This window comes from Calonectris borealis, chromosome Z, assembly GCF_964195595.1.
Source record: "Calonectris borealis chromosome Z, bCalBor7.hap1.2, whole genome shotgun sequence".
Classification (NCBI taxonomy): Eukaryota; Metazoa; Chordata; class Aves; order Procellariiformes; family Procellariidae; genus Calonectris; species Calonectris borealis.
This window is the reverse complement of record NC_134352.1, coordinates 50439112-50453848: the sequence shown is the minus strand read 5'-3', so window position 1 is coordinate 50453848 and position 14737 is coordinate 50439112. Positions and strand designations below refer to the sequence as shown.

General features: G+C 38.7%; 1 protein-coding gene across 1 annotated transcript in view; it reads left to right on the top strand.

Annotated features, from left to right (window-relative positions):
* Positions 1-12911, top strand: part of SH3GL2 (SH3 domain containing GRB2 like 2, endophilin A1) — a 103526-nt gene extending 90615 nt beyond the window's left edge. The window contains exons 4-9 of the mRNA XM_075136599.1: positions 221-364; positions 2229-2362; positions 3709-3867; positions 5376-5479; positions 8819-8949; positions 11425-12911. Of these exons, the coding sequence (XP_074992700.1) occupies positions 221-364; positions 2229-2362; positions 3709-3867; positions 5376-5479; positions 8819-8949; positions 11425-11624 (872 nt within the window). The 3' untranslated portion in view covers positions 11625-12911. The remainder of the gene's footprint in view (positions 1-220; positions 365-2228; positions 2363-3708; positions 3868-5375; positions 5480-8818; positions 8950-11424) is intronic.
* Positions 12912-14737: the final 1826 nt, after the last annotated feature.

The window sequence follows — 14737 nt, the reverse complement described above, 5'->3', positions numbered from 1 at the left end:
GAGCCTCCTCTCTGGCCTACCAACAGAAGAAAAGTCAGTGACCAACAACATTTCATTCCTTTGCTCTAAAAATAATTGGTGAAAAACAGGGCTTAGTCCTAAACTTAGATAATGTCCTTCAAATACATTGTAGGTAGCTCAGCTAAATTTAAAGAGTGCATTTCTGTCTATGTAGTCAAACTATTGCATGTTTGTAACCTCTGTCACTTGCCTGCTTCAGCTTCCAGAGCTAAACTCAGCATGATCAACACTATGTCAAAAATTCGAGGCCAGGAAAAGGGACCAGGTTACCCTCAGGCTGAAGCCTTGCTGGCAGATGCGATGCTGAAATTTGGCCGAGAACTTGGAGAAGAATGCAACTTTGGTAACTTTATTACTTCCCTTTCTGTTATAATGCAATAAAAGTAGTAGTAAAATTTAATGTAACTTTCATTATTAAAGTGTTGCACTCTTATAAAGGAAGAACTTCTGCAAGAAGCATCAGAGTTCTGCTTCACCAGACTTCTCCTTTAAGGTTGGTCTAAGCCTGTTGAGTATCTTTTGTGAATTTGGACTAGAGATTTTTTTCTTGTGATGAAAGTCAAATTGTTTCCATTTGGACCCATATCCATACAGGCTTTAGGCTCTCTGTCATAGATTATGTTACTGGGGATGTGTTGGGATGAAAGATGTACATGTTCAGAAATCGTATGATTGTCTATGCACGTGTATAATAAAACCCTTTTGTCCTCAGAATCCTTATAATAAATGTTATTGTCTTCATTACAGGCAAGGAATAAAGGCTAATAAATTTTTAGTAGACTTTGACCTTTTTTTCTGACCGAATTCCACATTTTAAGGCACTAGTGAATACTCCCGTCTTATCTGTCAACAGCTCCTCCCTCCAAGCCCCAAAGGAGTTTACAGCTGCCTGAGTTAGAAATGTTAAACTGAGACTTAACATTGTGCTCTTCAACAGTAGAGGTCTAACTAAAAGAGATGACATTCATGACAGGATCTTTTGTCTTTCTGTCCTATTTACATGGGCTTCTCAGTGGCCATTTTCATATGGCAACACACAGGACCCTCAAATAGGACTGTGAAAATTCTATTTCCTATTTGAAACTTCATAAAATGTTGTCCCTAGCATAAAGACATCTGCAATGGAAAAGGTAGTTTCTTGTTTGTTTTATATAATTTACTAGTTAGCTTGGCAGATGTAGGTTGATTTGTGCTAAAGACAAACTGAATTGTTTTTTTAACTGGTTGTTTAATTGTTTTTTTAATTTACTAAATTTCAAACACATTTTTAAAAGGAAAATGAGAACTAATAGAATTTAGTTTGTGCAAATTGATGTATATTCCCTGATGATTGCAGTAGCACGCAGCAGAATAGATGCGGTAATTATTTTCGCATTCTTAACTAATGGCAGCTATTATGGCTTTTGTCACTCTTCATCCGGGTCTGGCAGGCTCTCTAGTTTTGCAGTGCATTGCTGGCATCCCCTGCTTCGGAGACAAAGCTCCTTCCGATTTCTCACATTTTTAGGTTTTCAGACCCTATGTATTCTCTGAAAGTGGATTTTTTTCCACCAATCTACACCTCAAACCAGGATTGTATTTTTGAGCTGCTTGCTTTTGTTTTTATGCAGAGGAGGTAAACCAGAGCGGTAATTTTTGTGGTCCTCAAGTTAGTCTTGGAGGAAATGTCAGAAGGCAGCTAATTCTTATTGAGGTTTATGAACTTGAGTAGGTGTATGAAGTCGATAGTTTCATCAAAAAAATCTTTCATAAAAAAGAAATTCTGTGAAATTGTTAAGACTTTCTACATTTGATACTGTCACCAATCTCACTGATACAAACAGGGAGCCCTAGACTTGCATTAGCACTATCTTTGCATGCAGTCTAGTGTCTGGTGATGGCAATACTGGAGCAAATACAAATAATTCTTTTCTAGCATGTTTCTTTCACCAGAGTGAGGAATGAATGGACAACAAGGGTGTGGAGGAGGCCGTTTTGATGCAGTGTGGATCCTAAAGTTCAGCTGTGTTACAAGGCATAAACACTGGGGGCTGCAGAAGTGTAAAATCCATGTTGCCCTTTCACACAGCGTGTCATACTCTGTTTCTTTCCTAAACTTGGGACTTACTTAAGATGAAATGTTAACTGAAATTTCCGTGACTCAGTTTCATTCTACAGTGGTTTGGAACTAAGTTATTTTGAGATAAACTGGACATCTTTTCTTTCAGGACCAGCACTTGCAGATGTGGGAGAAGCTATGAAGGAGCTTTCTGAGGTCAAGGACTCTTTAGACATGGAAGTGAAACAAAACTTCATTGACCCACTTCAGAATCTCCATGACAAAGATCTGAGAGAAATACAGGTATTGCCCTCAATGTGGCATTTTAATAATGCCAAATGTGCAGACTGCGTATATGTTTAAAATTTTTGTTAGTTGTGTAGTTTCAAATGGGTTTTCAGATTTGCAGATGATCTGATTTTAGTCTCTTTTAGCTTGAGTTTTATTTTTCAGTTCTGTCTCTCTTGTTAATTTAGAAAGATCAAAATTCTAACATTTTTGATGGTAGTATCGTCAAGCTTATGCAGGCGTGAACACAGTACTCTAATCCTACCATGAGAAAGCTCATTTCACTAAATAGATGAACAGATGTTTACATTCAATTTTCTAGTGCATGACACGTGAGGATGTTTGAATTGTTGCCTCTAGACTGGCATTACTGTTTTGTCTGTATGAAGACTGTGTCCGCAACATTCCCAGGAATTTTGAAAACTCTCTCTCTCCTTCTCTCCCTCTCTCCCTCTCCCTGCCCTCCTCCCCCCCCCCGTTTGCCTGCATGAATTACGTAATTAATAATCCAAGAACCAGCCAGCATTTACAGAGGAAAATCTGTTTGCACACATACTTCTGTGGCCACAACCTAATTTTATAATGGTGGAAGTAAAAGTGCCTCCCAAATCAGCAAATGCTTATCTGTATAAGTAACTGTTCTTCTGAGCTCAGTAAAGCTTTCATATTGTTAAATATATGTGGAAGAAAAATGTGTTAGGCAGTTTGATATAATTTACAAAGTTGACAAAGTTATAAATATCATAATAGATGATAAATTGATTCTTCTAAGGGAAAGTATTCACGCTCATGCTGGTAGCATTAACTTTTGGCCAGCTTGATGTGGCAGCTGCTAAACAGATTGACATGAATGTTACGTCAGTTAACAAACTAGAAAATCTTTAATAAAAGATGACATTAAAATCCTTTGGTGGTCTGATGGAAATGATAAAAATATTTTCTGTATTGCTTTGTTTATGAGAACTGTTACACAGGCAAAAATGTACTAACTTGTGCTTTTAATAGAATTTTCTTTTAAACATCTAGGGAAAAACCATACTGTTCAGGTAATTCAGCATCAGAGTTAAAAGCTAGAAACTCACTTATCTTCTATACAGGTGGCAATTACAGTTATCCATTCTGTCTGGCCTTTTTTAATGTTGAAGGTCTGTCATTTAGGCAGCAGTGCATCATGGCTTCTTAAATGATATGTAAAACCACCTACTTCATTGTTCTGTATTTCTCCCCTCTGGGGAAGGGTTGATATACAGCAAATAGCACATGCTTGCAAATGTACATGGACTACCTGATTACAACGCAGTATAAGGAGAGTTGGGGAACATCCTTTATTCTGTGCTTGCATTTGCATTTTTGTTTTTTAGCATCACCTAAAGAAAATGGAGGGTCGACGCCTGGATTTTGATTACAAAAAGAAAAGGCAGGGCAAGCTTCCTGATGAAGAACTTCGCCAAGCTCTGGAGAAATTTGATGAATCAAAAGAAATTGCTGAGTCAAGCATGTTCAACCTTCTGGAGATGGATGTGAGATATCCCTTGTAAATCTTTGAGCTGAATCTTAAAAAGAGAAAGATACTGGTTCAGCAGTGAAGGCAGTCTAAAGCAGGCTAAAACTTGAAAACCTTATTAAATCCATGATGCCACAGATTCCTGTCACTATACAATGGGGAAGCACTTGCCTCCTTGGTGGACTCAATGAGAGGCTCAGAAGCTCAGAAGCTATATAGCATGCACACGTAGGACTGATTTTATAGGTATTTTATAGGTAACTGAGCTAAAGAACATAGATCCTCTCTAGCATCGTTGTGCTTCTTAACTGCATAGTGTTACTTACAAAACCAAAATATCTTCCTTCTTAGAATTATGTAAATGTAAGTCATGACTTTTAGATAGCAGTGGTTTTAAGGATTGAGCCAAGGCTTTTGCTCAAGTGTGTGGGCTGCTGAGAGGATTGGTAAAGATCAGAGATGATGAACTCACAACCCCATGGTCTCTGCTGTAATCAGATGCAATAATGAATAGGAAAGCCAAAGTTAATGTGACTGCTCAAATCTGACTCTGCAGCATGTTTTTTTGCTTACAGACTGGTTTAGGATTGAGCATCTATTAGGTTTTTTTAATCTTCTATTTATAATTAATGTTGAAAGTGTAAAATCGAGCGAGAAGAAAAATTTATCTCTTTTGGAGGAAAAAACATTTCAGCTGAAGTCTGTCTTACAGAATATATGGTCAAAGGAAACTCAGGTTAAATATTTCTGTTAGTAAATTATTGGATTTATTTAAAGTTTAAATACATACCTAATTTAATTCTTCATTTTGTTACCAGGTTGCTCTAGAGGGGCCATAACAAACCTGGAAATATTTACATGTTAGAAACTAAATATAGCTGCGCTGAAATGAAAGAAGTATAACAAGTTTGTAGTTTTAATCCTTGTAGTAACATCCAACCCCAGATAGTGCTGGCCTGCATTATACCATTGCGGCATTTGTGTATTATGGAAACTGCTAGCAATTGCATTGCCCACATAAGAGTTTTGGATTTTTTTTCCCTCATGAAGTAGAATGCTATCTGCTTTCACTACAAATATTCTGCATCCAAGAGTATGTAGTATCTTCCTGTTTTGGTCTGCTTCACAGGCCAGAATACAACAGAAGCATGATCATAGTCCCTATGGTTTTGTGCCCCTCAAAGGCAGGGAGGGAGAAGGTGTATTATGCTCTCATTACAGTCTCATTTTTACTTTCATAGTGTTTGCTGAATGAGGTAGGCCTGTAGGCTGCTGTTCATGCAAATCAGCGGAGATGATCAGCAGAGAATAGTTGCAGTTACCATTCCAATCAGGTCATAACCAGCCAGATGTGGTAATGAATAAAGACTGATATGTAACTATTTACAAACTACAAAGATGAATCAAGTTTTTAGAGAGATAAGTAAAACTGCCTTTGCAGTGTCAGCGTGACAGTGGTCTTTACTCACTATTGCTGAGCTGTAGTACTTGCCTAAGATCTGATGTTTTAATGTCAATCCTCAGATTGAACAAGTGAGCCAGCTTTCTGCTCTTGTACAAGCCCAGCTGGAGTACCACAAGCAGGCCACACAGATCCTGCAGCGAGTTACTTCTAAGCTGGAAGATAGGTAATGCACTTTTTGTAAGTTTGTTGAATTGTTTTTTTGTTTTACAGAGGCAGAAAACCTATGAGTAGAATGCAACGCTGTTATCTTTTGCAACTTGGTAATTGTATGTTTATGAAAACACGGGCCATTTCATTAGGCCATTACAAGCTGAGCTTTATATATTTTGGAGATGCATATACTTCTGAGTATGACTGAATGAGGACTGAGTTCAGGAGAGCATCTCAGTTCAGTAAAGCTGTTAAATGTGATTTAACTGAAAGCAAATGTTTATAAATATTGAAAGTCAGTGGGACTTACAACTTTGGATTCCTTACCATTCCTGCATATATTCACAAAGTAGTCTGTCTGAGAGAAGGTGTTAATGATTGCTATTGAAAAAGAGTACCTTGTTATATTCTCACCTACCTGAAGATCTTCCTGAGCCAGGTAATGAGACTCCCATCATTTGCCACTTTATTAAATACTCCTTTTTCCAGCTTTATTATTGGATCAATCTTGATGCAAGGCTTAACTGAGCTTACCTCTTCCATCCCCTTTTCTGTAACTGCAAATGCTATCTTAGAATTGATACAATATCTTTTTAATAGAATTTTAGAATTTTTAGTTTAGAATTTTTGTTTCTATCAACACAAAACAGATTGCACTCCCTTGAAATGAGGAAAATAATGTTTGCAAAAATTCATCAGCTTCCCACACACACGTCCTTCTTCAAGGAAACTTAACATACAGGAAAGATTTCTTTAGTCTACATGGTTCTGGAAGACTCTTCCTAAAAGCTGGATGTAATTCCCAAGAGCAGATAATGTTCACATACTATGTGAAGGCAGCTTTTTAATCGTGCATGATTCTGTGCTGTTTTCTGATGTCATTAGCGTAGATCTAGTTTCTGGTACTACTGGGTCTGTCAGTGTTTATTTTTTCAGAGCACACAGTCTGTAAGCCTCATCCAGTTCTAAGTCTTAAAATTTCTTTGCTCTTAGGAGAGGCATTTGTTTTGGTAGGTAATCTGCCCAGCAGGCTGTTTCTGGATATAGTTTGCAGTACTGTCTAAACAGCTAACAGAATGTTTTTCAGCACTTCCAAATGAATACTGCAATTCACTTACTTTACAGAAGCATTAAAAAATCCTCAGGAGCAGATAGGTTGTTCTGTGGTCCATAAGTTATGCCATAAAGTGAACATACCTCTCTCTGCAACAGATTCTCTGGCTTTATCAGTTCAGATAATTCTTTTCCCTTTTGAAACTTCTGCTAAATGATCAGTATCTTTGCTTTAAGCTTCAGCTTTGAATAATCTTAGCTTTTCAAGAACCTTGCATCAGACTGCTGTTATAGATTAGCTGAAGTAAATCTTTTGCATAAACTTACTGTGCATCCCTAATTGTAAAGAGTCTGCTGGCTAAATCATCCTTTTTCCACACCATTGGACACAAATTAGCGCACTGTGATATGCTCATGCCAGGGATTAAGCAGGGATGTAGAGCTGCTACTATTTGAACTGCTTGTCTTTTCCTGCTGGTGATATGCAGGTGACAAAGAATGCACGGCCCTAGGTTTTGAGGGTTGTTTTTTTGACCATATGGACCAGAAAATAAATAATGCTTTACTTTTAAGCTGAGCAAATTTGTTACTGTTCACTCTCAGTGATGTCTACAGCACATGCTGTTTTCTAGATGCTTTTAAAAAGATGTGAATGGAACTTGTTTGTGCTGTTGTTTGGCATGGACAATGTCTTCTAACTGCTAAGACTGTCCCGTTTAAAATAATGCCCAAAGAATTTAAAAAAAAAATACAACTTAGACTGCAAAAACCATGAAAAATTTAAAAGTGCACTTGAGTCTTCTATCCTTTCTGGGCCCTTTAGAGTAGGCTTCAAAACTTTCTTCAGGAACTGCAAGTGCAAGAATTTTCATTTTTCTTCTACACATTAAAGGAAGGCATAAACTTCCTTAAAATACCATGATTCCAGGAACTGGGACTTTAGGAACTTGACAAACATTAGGAGGCTTGCAATAAAATTAACAAAATCTGGAAGGTCAGCAAAGGCTTTTCCTTTTAAACTCTCTTTTTCATCAAGCAAAAGGAGGCTGCAGTTTTCAAAACAGAGTATCGTGATAGAGCAGCTAGGAAGCAGGAATGGTTTCCCTGGAGATGTTTCTTTTCTTAAGAAACATGGCTCATGCTGAGTGTTTGGGTAATTTTTAGCAAGTCACTAGAACTGTCACCTTCTAGTTCATAATCTGTAAAAAATGGTGTTTGTTTCATGGAATTATTAAGTGTAATAGAACTTGTTTAAGTATTTCTCTCTTCATAACTTTACTGTTTTGAAAAAGTAACTTCTGTTAATAAGTGAAACACAGCAAAGCCTTTTTATTTAAGTTTACTTTGACAACTTCATTAATTTACGTTTTTAATATACTTATGTTTTTGTTTATGAAGAAGAAAAGCAGTCTCTGGGAACTGACAAAATATTGATAATATTTTGGATGGTGAGAAACCCCTTGTTATCAGGACTGAAACTGGTTAAGTTAGAAGCAGACCTTTTCAACAGATAAATCCAAATTTGCTAACAGCAAGTCTGAGGCAGATCTAGAGAAGATTAGAGAAACCAACTTGTCCTTTGAATACGGAGGTCTTGACTCCAGTATTCTTCTATATGCGGTATTAGAAATATACGTGGCAGTTGTTCTGCATAAACTACTCTGATTCTGTCATCATCCCTTCCCTAGATTTTACCCTGGAATCTGAAAACATACCCTTTCCTAGATTTCTCAATTAGAAGAATAAGTTGAAATGAATGATGCGTAATATTTTTATTTTGAGACTCAGGAAAGCTGGAGTGCCTTTGTGTGCCTTTGTGAAACAAGTATTCCAAATTACAAATCAACTAAGTCTGCAATTGCAGTCAGTACATTCCCACACAGTCTCCTCGCAAAATGACGAGTTGGCATCAATTGACTGAATAGTTAAGGCTTGCCAGGGATAGAAGGAAAAATCCTGCAAAAAATGGGGGCAGAGATGTTTGTACAGCCCTTCTGTAAGCATTGCTAATCACGTAACAAGTTTTTCTCCATCAGAAGCTCTTTGTTATTGTTAGACAAAAAGAAGCCAGACAAAATGCTAGGTTCCTAAAGGGAAAGAAAAATTAACAACCTCATGGCATAGTCACATCAGGTGGTTTTTAGTAATTTAAACTAATGTTGTAAACAAAAAATTACTCCAAATGCCAAAACTTGTTAAGTCTGGATGGGAACTTCAGCCATGGGAATAAAAGATGTTTGGTGCATCTCATCTGTTAACAAGAAACTAACTCTTGACATTTAACTTCACGTTTTGGCAGAATTAAAGAGGCATCATCTCAGCCCAGGAGAGAATACCAGCCCAAACCCCGTATGAGCCTGGATTTCACAACTGGTGACAATACTCAGCACAATGGAGGAATATCCCATGCCACCACACCCAAACCGTCAGGTAATGGCAGTAGTAATGTGAGAAGAAAAGCCAACACTGTCTGAAGTTTTGCTACAGTGCAGAAGTTCCATGTTTTCTTCTAGAGATTAGTTCTTCCATAGTGAGGGAAAACGAGAATGAGGATAGAGTAGGAGAGAGCTGTTTGAGCTGTTGTTTCTTTGTAAAGCGTTCACATCCCCAGGCTAGAGAACAGGGATGGATCATCCACTGCTTTAAACGTGTGTTTGGGTCAGAAATTTCTTTAGTCCTAGAGGCTCAAAGAGATGCTGCCATACTAAATTCCCCTTGAAATATAGATCTTTACAAAATAGGCATTTAGAAAACCGAAAGAACAGCTGGAAGTTTTCCGTGAAAATGCAGAACCCTGAACCCCGCCAAAACCTCCATAACCTTATCCTGCTTTTTAAAACCAGGTATTATAACACAAAGAGCCTGAAAGTAAAAATCACTAAAAAGAAAAACAAAGCCATCTGAGTTATTTTCTTTGTCCAATTGGGCACAAGCAAGATTAAGCATTTATATGACTGTGCATAATTACTATCTTAAAGAAGTGTTTATTTCATATAAAGAAAGCCTTATTATTTGTTTCTCACAGTAATGGTCTGTTATCCCATGTTATGGTGAGGGCCATCCTCTGTCCAGAGCCTGACCTCAGTTATTCCAGTTTACCTCAGTGACAATTGCTAGCACACTCCACCTTGCAAGCCTGGATTTTTTTCACTAGATCTTTAATCAGGATTTCCTTCCTTCCCATCACAACCTGATGTGAATATTTGATATTCACACAGATATAGGCAGCAACATATCTCCATTTGGCACCTGCAACTGGAGGTTGTCTTGCGTAATCTTGCAAACTCCTAGTAATCTCACTATGCTAGCGAGGAGGGGGTTACAATGGAGATTCCATGTGCATGAGTGTGGCTTGAGTCTTGCATGCTAAAGCTGTCCTCGTGCCACCAGTAATTTTGTCCACTTCTTTTTTGTAGTGTCATGAACACTTATCTGTGCTAAGGCAGTGCAGACTGATGTTCCTGTGTCTCTTCAGCATTCATGTTTTCCTTTTCAGAGAGCAGGATTTAACATTTTCTTCAATAGGCGTTCTTTCTTCTGAAGTGTTTATTGGTTTTCGAGAAATGCCGCCTTCTTTGAAAATTCTTTAATGTGTGTTTGGGTTGGTTCATTCGAAGCTCCGATCTTCTGTGGTCATTAGTGTGTATTTGCCAAGTCTTCTAAATTTCAGCCAGTAGCAATGAGGATACCAAACACACCAGCAAAATAGTCTTCATGACAAATAAAGCAAAATACACTGTGAGCAATATGTAAAAAAATGAAAGAAGGTTTCACTACAGAATTTAATAAATTAAATCTGGTATTTGAAAAAATTGCTTTATTGACATCTATAGAAATGGAATATTTTTGTCCTAAAATAGCTCAAGCATGGGCCTTCTAGCCATAGTGAACGGTTGAAATGAATATGCAAAAAGTTTGAATCTGAAACTTATTCATCCTGAAACCAGTATACACGAAAAAGCTGAAATATGTATTCTTACAAGTGCCATTATGGTGGAGTGGCATGTGTCAGTTCATTCTGACCACTGGAAGTGCACTGGAACTTTTACTATATAAGCTTCCTTACAATTTAGTGCTGCTAAATCCTAAACATTTTGACCAGTGACAATTTTGCTTTTGGTAGGCTTGAAGCTATAGCGACTCTGGGGTCGGAAGAATAATGGGGATGGGAGGAATATTTATTAATTTCATATAACATGAAAATCTAATTTAAGTAATGACTTATAATACTAATAATATCCATTAGCCATCCCACAGGGTTTATGGTCAGATATTCATGAACTAGCATATTAGAAAGCTTTCAATTTCAAACTTGTTCTGAATCTATCCTGGTGGCCCTGCAATCAAGTGTTTTGTGGGAATGGGGAGAAAAGGTCTTTGGAAACCTCATACTAAAATTCAGAGGATTAGGGGCGTATACAGTAGATTACAGTATAGCTGTACCAGTGAAGTTTCCAAATAAAGGACAAAGACACAGTTATATCTTCACTGTTGTTTTAAGCTACCCCTTACATTACTTACCTGAGGTAAATAGACAAAGCATCTCTGTGCCAGTAAAGCTGGAAATACATTAGGGCTTTTGCTTCATTTTTTGTGTTTTATAAACAGATGAAAATGGGATTCCGAACTGTTCGGAGCCATGCTTTTAAGTGTGGGCTTGACTGTAGTTTGGTTCTTTGAGGATTCTCAGACATTTACTAGCAGTCACATATGAAAACTGAAGGCTGCCAAAAGCTGATAGCTGTTCTAATGAAGTTTAGCAAATTTAGATGTTATCAAAGAACTGTCAGCAGCATATGAGTGATACCAGAAACAGCAAAATCTGTAGTAGGTACAATGGTAAAAAGGATACTGTAACTGTTGAGATTTTTCAGCACATTGTTTTTTTGTGTTTCTTCTCCATAGGTGTTCACATGGATCAGCCATGCTGCCGAGCTCTGTATGACTTTGAACCAGAAAATGAAGGGGAGCTGGGATTTAAGGAAGGTGATATCATTACCCTCACTAACCAGATTGATGAAAACTGGTACGAGGGGATGCTTCATGGCCAGTCAGGTTTCTTCCCCATCAATTATGTCGATATTCTAGTTCCATTACCCAATTAGGATGGCTGATCCACCACCTCTGACCCAGGTAGTTGTGTCAGTACCACTGCTTTCAGAATGCTGCTTCTTACACCTTACAAGTGCAGACTGCAGTGGTTAGAGTCATCAGTTCCCACTGAGCATCTTTGGTTTACGTGTTGTCGATCTGCATGGTGGTGATGTGTGGTATCTTCTGAGCCAACATAGTGTGGGTTAGTTTATTGGCCATGCTGGCCTGGTAATAACCGGAGCCAATACTGAGATGAAGCTAGGAAGGTGATGGCAAGCAAAGCAGGTAACTCATAGTGAAGTAGCAGGAAGCGAAGGTGGTATTGGGAAGATAATGCCTATCACCACTGTATTACTTTTCAGTTTTAGTTCTCTATAAAAAGAGGGAAAAGGTCTTGCCATTCCATCTTTCCCTTCCTAATGATACAGTTCACACAGGTCTAACATTGATTAACCAGAATTGTATCCTCCAACCAAACTGGCTTGCTGTTCTCACAGAGACAGTGTAAATGTAGACTCTCTGGTTTGTCAGAAAGTGAACCACTGTACTGTGTGTCCTGCTGCTCTCTGCTCATTTTTATATTCTTAATTATTGTTAAAAGGCCTATTTCCATCCAGAGGAAAGCTGTAAACCATAAAATGGGGATTCCTATAGCAAAAACCTTGGACCACAAACCACCTGAATTTGCCCTTCAGGAACTTTGAGCATGCACACCAAAATGCCAGTAAGAGGGCAAGATGGGGAATAAAACTGGCATTTATTAACTGTTTCTTGTCAAGTCTTGGCACAAAATCATGCTGCTTAAGCACCAGATATCCTTTGTAAACTCATTCACTGAGGAATACAATAACCAACCAAACATGACCCTCACTTCATTTGTTTCTGTCTACCATGTGTTCTTCAAACATCATTTGTGCATATTCTGCCCTCAATGAGGACTAAATAAAACTTATCTTTTTGTGTTGAGCAATTGAAGACATGTGGCCGTATATGCAAAAACATTTCCCGTATGTTTAGTTGGTTCTCTTGTGTTCCTCTTTCCTGCACTTTGTGTGTACAGTGCTGTGCCTAGCTTCTTGGCATTCTTTTGGTAACAGTTGCAGAAGTTCTGTTAGTTTAGTTATCCAGAGTTCTATTTATCTAAATTGTACAGACTGTTTCAGAGGTTTAATGTGCTGCTTCGAATGTGCCACTTCAGTACTGGATGATGTGAAATGAAGACAATTCCCTACCGCTTAATATATAAACTATATCATGGAAAGTATTGATATTTCAAATAAATGCTGAGAGAATAACTAGAATAATGTTGTGGATTATTGCTTTGTTGCTTTCAAGTCTATTGTACTAACTTCAGCTATCAAGAATTTTATTTCAGAAAGCATATTCCTCATTTCCTGCAAATGTGAAAAATACTTCCTTGTCATTATCATATTGTTTCAGTCAATTAAAACTCATACACATAATGGCCCTTAATTATACATTAAGGGCCATTAAATTAATGTCATGATGACCAGCATGCAATCTGTGGATATAGGTTGTTTCTCATTAAAGAATGCTGGCGTTCACAAACCCCGTAGTAAAGCTTGAAGACATGGTAACTTAAAATTTTTTTTTTCTTTCATATGACACAGCATTTTGTTTCATTTTATATTCCTTGTTGTACACATATTGTGGTGGGTTAGCCTTGACAAAGAGCCAAACACCCACCCAGCTGCTCACTCACTGTTCCTCCTCAGTGTCAGGATAACAAAGCTCATGGCTTGAGATAAAGACAGGGAGATTGCTTACCGGTCACTGTCACAAGCAAAACAGACTTGACTTGGGGAAAACTAATTTATTACCAATTAAAGTAGATTTGTATAGTGAGAAACAAAAAGGACAAACATTAAAATAGCACCTTTCCTGCCCCATTTCCCAAGCTCAGATTCACCCCTTCACTCCTGACTCCTCCCCACCAGCAGCGCAGGGGGATGTGGCATGGTAGGTTTATGGTCAGTCCATGACAGCTCCTCTCTGCTGCTCCTTCCTCCTCACGGTTTTCCCCTGTTCCAGTGGTGGGTGCCTGCACAGGCCGCGGTGTGAATATCTGCTGGCGTGTCATGGACTGCCTCCTCCTCCTCCTTCTTTGACCTTGGTGTTCCCTCTGCTGTTTCTCTTCTGTTTTTCCCCTCCTCCTCTCCCTGCCCAGTGTGTTTTGCCCTTTCTTAAGTTTTCTCTGCACGCCACCATCTTGCCTAAGGGGCTGAGCCATGTCCCGCGGTGGGTCCGTCGGAGCTGGCTGGAACCCGCTGTGTGCGGCGTGAGGCAGCTCCAGCCTCTCACAGAGGCTGCCCTGCAGCCCCCCACTGCCAGCGCCTTGTCACATAACCCCACAGGCCTATCTAAGGGATGTCCCTACGCACGTTGGCAGAGACTGACAGAGTCGAACAAGACAGAGTCTGACAGAGATGGAGCCTCATTCATGGCTCCGTTCAAGGTCAGGTCGGACGGGGCTCTGAGCAACCTAATCTAGTGGAAGATGCCCCTGCTCTTCGCAGGGGGCATTGGACTAGATGACCTTTAAAGGTCCCTTCCAACCCGAACTATTAAAAAAAAAAAAGGTATATATATACAACTCCCATTACTTTTTATTACAGTTCTGGCCTAAATCCTAGGACTGGCCTCTAAGTTTCTGCCAGTGATTGGAAGCAATCTGTTTCAAACCCGACGGCCCAGAAACTTTTAACAGATGCATTAATGGTGACGTACTACAGTTAAGAACTATATTACATTTAATTAACTATGTTAATTATCAAGGCCTAGCAGTCACAGGTAGTGCTGCTGGATCTGAGAGACATGTTTCTGGCCCTGGTACACCATATCTTATCACTTTATTATTTTTTAGTGTTTGTGGAGGGCATACAAACATAGGGCAACTATCTTAGAGGTGATTTTACATGATTTAGAGCAAAAGGATAATTGGTGTGCCGTGCTGTCTACCCTGCTGAGAGGGCCTGTTTTTTAAGATGTAGGGAAATGTTGCGTCTTTCAACAAATGGGGCCAGAAGGAATGCATAGAATAGTCAAAAAATCTGTTACATGCCATCACTTGATGACATGGGCCCGGTCTTGACATGTTACACAA